Genomic DNA, 6,209 nt, shown 5'->3' on the forward strand with positions numbered 1-6,209 from the left:
GGGGTTTGGGAAAGATGCCCACTGGAAGGGTAAGGCTGGAGGTGGGAAAATGGGCAGGCTGCCCCAGGCGCTGTTGGATCACGGCCCCGGGCTGAGAACGGGCTGCTCAGCTCTGCTCACAAGTCCTCATCTGCTTGCCTCTTCTCTGCAAAGATTCTAAAGGAACCAACAAAGAAGGAGGAGGGTCTGCAAACTCTCGAGGCGGAAGCACACCCCCAAGCCTGGGAGATCTGTTTGCTGGTGGCTTTCCTGTGTTGAGACCAGCCGGCCAGAGGGATGTGGCAGGTAAGGGAGAATTCAGACTGGCTACCTCGTGATTGTTCTCTCCTTAATTTGTAAAACCACCTGGGCAATCCTCATGAGCCATGAGGACTGTGACATGTTTTTAGTGAAAAGTTGTATAGCAGGAGATCATGGATTTGGGAGTGTGCCCTGGAAGTATCCAAACCATTGTTCTCAAGGGATCTTGTAAATCAGCATCCCGTTTAAATCATCCCATTGTAATAATTGACGAATGACTGGCCACAGTGTGTAGTGTTTAGCAATGGTGTGATTGGGGCCCAGACTACAAAGTATAGACAAAAGGTATACAGCACTTAAGAAAAATTTTAATGGTATCACCATTATGTATCAGTCATTGTTATCTGTTAGGTATTGCTGTATAACAAAATACCCTAAAACTTGGGGACCTTAAACAACCATGTATCTAGCTTACAGTTCTGTGGTTGGCAATTTTAGGGTCGTCTCAGAGGGGCTCCCTCTGGCACGTACAGCTTGGGTAGGTAGCTTTTGCTAATCTTATATTTCTTATATCTGGTGCCTCAGCTGAGATGACCGGCCTGACACGTCCATATGGTCTCTCAGTATCCAGCAGGCTATTTGGGATTGTTTTTCCCGTTGGTGCCAGGGTTTCAACAGAGAGGACAGAAGTATATAAAGTCTCTTAAGGCTTAGTCGTGGAATTGGCACAGTATTACTTCCTACCACATCCTCTTGTCCAAGCCACAGAACAGCCCAGAAACAAGGGGTGGGGGGGGAAGACACGTCACTCCTTGATGAGAGGATCTGCAAAATCACATTTCAAAGATTATGAAATCAGAAGTGAGTGGATAATCAAGGCCATTTCTGCAATCAGTCTACTACAGTCATCTGTGTGTTAGTAGGTATCAGATATTTTGAAAGCATTGCATTAAAATTGGGCAAATATATGTTAATTATGTGTAATAGAAGTGTTTTTCCTATTATTATTCTCTTTAGCCAGCAAGCGGAAATAAACACCAAGAATTGTGTTAATCAGGGGCTTCATATTCCCAACATTGCTGGTATAGAATCTTCTGCCGTGGGGTTTGCTAACCTTTTCAATGGGCTCTGTGGCTGTTTGACATAGTGGGGTGCATTTGCTGCTGTCACCTACTGATAAAATCCAGCAAAGACAAGGGCTCTAGGATGCTTTGAGATCCAATTTGAACCTTCTCAGAGGCCATTATTTTTCCTCTTTTTTGCTAAGGGTTTAGCAAAGAGGGTTGGCATGTCCCAGTGCTGCCTTCTTTTTCAAAAAGCTTGAGTGATATCAAATAAACATCCTGTGTGATATAAAATGTCCACTAGTTTCTCTCCATAGAAGTAAAGGTAGGAGAAATTGTCCCCAGTCAGTTTTAACAGGGACCAGCCAAAGGAAGCCAGCTCGTCTCCATTCCTACCTGTCAACACTAGGACACAAGTCTCCAATGCTTGAGCCGCTCTGTGAAGACACGGATCAGTTTCTGTAGAGGAGATGGAAATCCATGATGCAGTGGGTGATGATGCCTGCTACAGGATGGGTAGCTCAAGGACAGAGCCAATAAGTAGATGCATGGACTGGGTGCCATGTCAGAGTAAGTCAGACCATGGCTGTCCTCTCTCAGAACCCTTCCATCAGCCTCCTGGTCATTCAGAGAAGAGGACTTTGGCCTTTGCTATCTCTCTTATGCTGTTCCCTACCTCTCTTGCTAGCACACACCCTCCCTTCCAGCCACACGGCCCTCCTTGCTGATCTTTTTTTTTTTTAATTTTTTTATTATATTATATTAGTCACCATACAGTACATCCCTGGTTTCTGATGTAAAGTTCGATGATTCATTAGTTGCGTATAACACCCAGTGCACTATGTGATATGTGCCCTCCTTACTACCCATCATCAGTCTATCCCATTCCCCCACCCCCCCTCCCCTCTGAGGCCCTCATTTTCTTTCTCAGAGTCCATAGTCTCTCATGCTTCATTCCCCCTTCTGATTACCCCCCTTTATTTATCCCTTTCTTCCCCTACCGATCTTCCTAGTTCTTATGTTCCATAGATGAGAGAAATCATATGATAATTGTCTTTCTCTGCTTGACTTATTTCACTTAGCATTATCTCCTCCAGTGCCGTCCATGTTGCAGCAAATGTTGAGAATTCGTTCTTTCTGATAGCTGAGTAATATTCCATTGTATATATGGACCACAGCTTCTTAATCCAGTCATCTGTTGAAGGGCATCTCGGCTCCTTCCATGATTTGGCTATTGTGGACAATGCAGCTATGAACATTGGGGTGCATATGGCCCTTCTCTTTACTACGTCTGTATCTTTGGGGTAAACACCCAGTAGTGCAATGGCTGGGTCATAGGGTAGTTCAATTTTTAACTTTTTAAGGGACCTCCACACTGTTTTCCAGAGTGGCTGTACCAACTTGCATTCCCACCAACAATGTAGGAGGGATCCCCTTTCTCCACATCCTCTCCAGCAATTGTTGTTTCTTGCCTTGTCAATCTTTGCCATTCTAACTGGCGTAAGGTGGTATCTCAGTGTGGTTTTGATTTGAATTTCCCTGATGGCTAATGATTTTGAACGTTTTTTCATGTGTCTGTTAGCCATTTGTATGTCATCATTGGAAAAGTGTCTGTTCATATCTTCTGCCCATTTTATGATTTGTTTATTTGTTTCTCGTGTATTGCTATAAAATGTCTTCAAAAGTGGACCTGGCTTAGAGCTCTGAAGGAGTGATCATTAAAATAAGATGAGGGGCATCTGGGTGGCTCAGCGGGTTAAGCATCTGACTTTGGCTCAGGTCATGATCCCAGGGTCCTAGGATCAGCCAGGCATCGGGCTCCCTGTTCACGGGGGAGTCAGCTTCTCCTTCTCCCTTCCCCTCTGTCCCTCCCCCAGTTCATTCTCTCTCTCTCAATAAATAATTAAAATCTTTTTTTAAAAAGTTAAAAAGTTAAAAGTTAAAATAAGATAGGATGAGTAACACTACTGGGTTCTATGGAATGTGCAATGAGACTTCCATGCAGTCTAATGTCTTCTGGAAACATACGCAGATTAAAGGAAGAAGACATATTTCATCTTTTGATTACCCCCAGGCTCTTGACGCACTCAAGCTGGCCTTTCCCCCACCCGCTTTGTGGTCTCCTTTTGTGTTTCTTTTTGGATTTCTAGGGTTAGCATTTATGTCATGAAGGAAAGCCCCCTCCTTCCTTCCCTTGGCACTTCCTTCCCTTGGCTCTCTCTGCTGGCCCCATGCTACCTGGTTTCCTGGCCTGCACTTGACACGGTTAGTTCCTCCGTCCTGTGGGTCTCACCTGGAATGCGTGCTGCCGGCTCTCTGCTTCATCCTGGAGCGGGCATGAACATAAACCAGATGAGGATTTGTGCCTGCCTTGCCTCTGCTGTTCATGTCATGATAAAAGTAGGTTTGCCCACTTCTCATTTGCTTGGCTGCTTAGTAAACAGAAGCATCAGTACTTTTAACTGACTCCTTCTAGGAGTTTTTGAATCTTGGGTACATGGTGTCCTCAGTCACTTAAAAAGTCTGCATTGGTTAGTCAGGGGCTGGTTTTGCTCCTCAAACTTGTTAGCCCTTTCAAGTTCATGGAGCAAGTGGGCATGCAGGGAGGCCTTACCTTGTTAGGCACTGCCTTGGCCCTCCATCTTCATCTCTGTGTACTCTGGAAACAGGCTTGAGACCTTGGAGCAGGAATCCCTGAGCCTGACACCTGCCCTAGACCACACACAAAATGTCTAACGTTAGAGTTGCGGTGGGAGATCCTGTCCTTTTTTTTTTTTTTAATGATTTTTTTATTATATTATGTTAGTCGCCATACAGCACATCCCCGGTTTCCGATGCAAAGTTCGATGATTCATTAGTTGCATATAACACCCAGTGCACCATGCAATACGTGCCCTCCTTACTACCCATCACCTGTTTATCCCATTCCCCCACCCCTCTCCCCTCTGAGGTCCTCAGTTTGTTTCTCATAGCCCATAGTCTCTCATGCTTCATTCCCCCTTCTGATTATCCTGTCCTTGGAAAGGCCAGGTGGGGGCCTTCCCTCCTGGTCATGGTCAGCCAGCTGTTACGGCAGCACCTGCCTTAGACTCCAAGGGGATCAAGTCAGACAGGGTGGATGCGTGGGTACGAAGATAATATCTCTTCTCGAATGGCCCCAGAGAAAGTCCTCCACAGAAGAATAGTGACCTCACCACCCTGCCTCAAGAGCAGCCATTTCATAACTGAGACTTGCAATGTGTAGTGCTGCCCAGGTAACGGTCAGCTCATAGCCAGAGGCGGGGCAGGCATCCGTTTTGGAAGGCCAGATGCCGCCCTCCTGCCCACTGAGTTTCATCCCCAGCGTCACCTCCGCCACACCCACTTTGATTGGCCTGGCTTTCAGCGTCGAGTCCTTTGGGATACGATCTTGCACCTGGTTGGGTAAACACAACTGGAGACTCTCAGCTGAAAAGCTCAGACCTGCCACCAGATGCTGGAGTTTATAATCTGATTTGAAACCTGTGTTTTTATTCTGCAACAGCCGGGGGAAGCTGTAGGTAGGAGAAGCAACCATCTTTTCACGTGTTCTCCACATGTTTTCATAGCGGTAATAAAATATCAGGGTGCGAGAATAGGAAAAGACGTATTCCCCAGAAGTCCATTCAGGAGAGCACTGTATTTGTTTGGAAGGGATATTTTAACGTGCCTCCTGAGTGGACAGTGATGCTCCGAGGACACATGTAAGCAGTGATCACAGAACTTCCACGCTTTCATAAACAGGGAGAGGAACATTCTTCTCCATGGTGAGAGAGGGACGAAGGGGGAAGAGATAGCAGTACAGTGAAAGGGCTTTGTGCAAAGGGTGACGAGGCCCCTCCTAGGGAACACCTCCCCCCGGTCTTCCGTGAAGCACACCAAACACACATCACTGTAAGGGGTGTGCTGTTGTTGAATTCCAAAGACGCATTGGGTTTCAAGTTGGGGCTCGTGGATCTGTGGGGTGAGGAAGCCAGGAGACCAGGAGACAGAGAGCCTGATGGAAATGGGCACGTCTTTCAGAAAAGAAACTTTGAACTTCCAGAGGCCTTGAAACTGGGAGGTTCAAGGTCATTGGACCTGGATCCCCAAGGCATGGTGTCTTCTCACTGACTTCTGAGTTACCTTAGATGTTCAAAGAATGATTCATCCTCTGATCTTGATGCAGAAAATGAATGTTCACAAAATGCTGGAAATGAGGAAAACCTCCCTAGCAAGGAGCTTCTGGTTGGTCCACCTGAAGATTCAAACTAGGACGTGAGGGCTGGGTCCCCAACTGGATTGACCTAGTGGGTAATGGTGAATGAGGGTGAGGTTAGTCTTGAAATGAGGAAGGGCAAAGGAGGTGAGAGCAGCCCAGTGCCTGGGCCGGGAGACTCCTGGGCCCTTGGCAGGTGAGGACAGAGGTGGGATGGAACAGGAAAGCTGCACCACGGTCTGGTAGCCAGACCTGGGCTTATCTCTGAGAAGGACAGCACAGTGATGGTGGCAGGAGCCCTGGGGCCGGCCCAGCTGGCCCCCTCGTGACAGCTGCTGCCCCTGAGCCTTCCAGGTGTACGTACCTGCAGGATGAGAGCGTCCACCATGCGGTTCACGGACATCATGTTGGACAGCATCTGTCATCACTGCCCACAAACTTGGGTTTCTCCTTCCTCCATCTCAGAGCTAACTCAGAACTTGTTTCACTTCCAGGTGGCAAGACAGGGCAGGCCCCTGGCTCCCGCGCACCTTCTCCCCGGCTTCCCACGAAAACTATCGGTGGCCCACTTAACCCCCCTGCATCTCCCAGGCTAGGCAATGCCTCCGAGGCTCATGGCGCTGCCAGGACAATCCCTCCTCGCCCCAGCATGCCTGCCCCACCGCCTCCCACCCCGCCCCCACCTCCTC

The 6,209-nt window shown here is 47.8% G+C and overlaps 1 protein-coding gene across 1 annotated transcript in view; it reads left to right on the forward strand.

Moving 5' to 3' along the window:
- Positions 1-6,209, forward strand: part of WIPF3 (WAS/WASL interacting protein family member 3) — an 88,242-nt gene that overhangs the window by 63,454 nt on the left and 18,579 nt on the right. Inside the window, exons 4-5 of the mRNA XM_034644358.1 lie at positions 154-285; positions 6,015-6,208. Of these exons, the coding sequence (XP_034500249.1) occupies positions 154-285; positions 6,015-6,208 (326 nt within the window). The remainder of the gene's footprint in view (positions 1-153; positions 286-6,014; position 6,209) is intronic.

This window comes from Ailuropoda melanoleuca, chromosome 1 (assembly GCF_002007445.2).
Source record: "Ailuropoda melanoleuca isolate Jingjing chromosome 1, ASM200744v2, whole genome shotgun sequence".
NCBI classification, from domain to species: domain Eukaryota; kingdom Metazoa; phylum Chordata; class Mammalia; order Carnivora; family Ursidae; genus Ailuropoda; species Ailuropoda melanoleuca.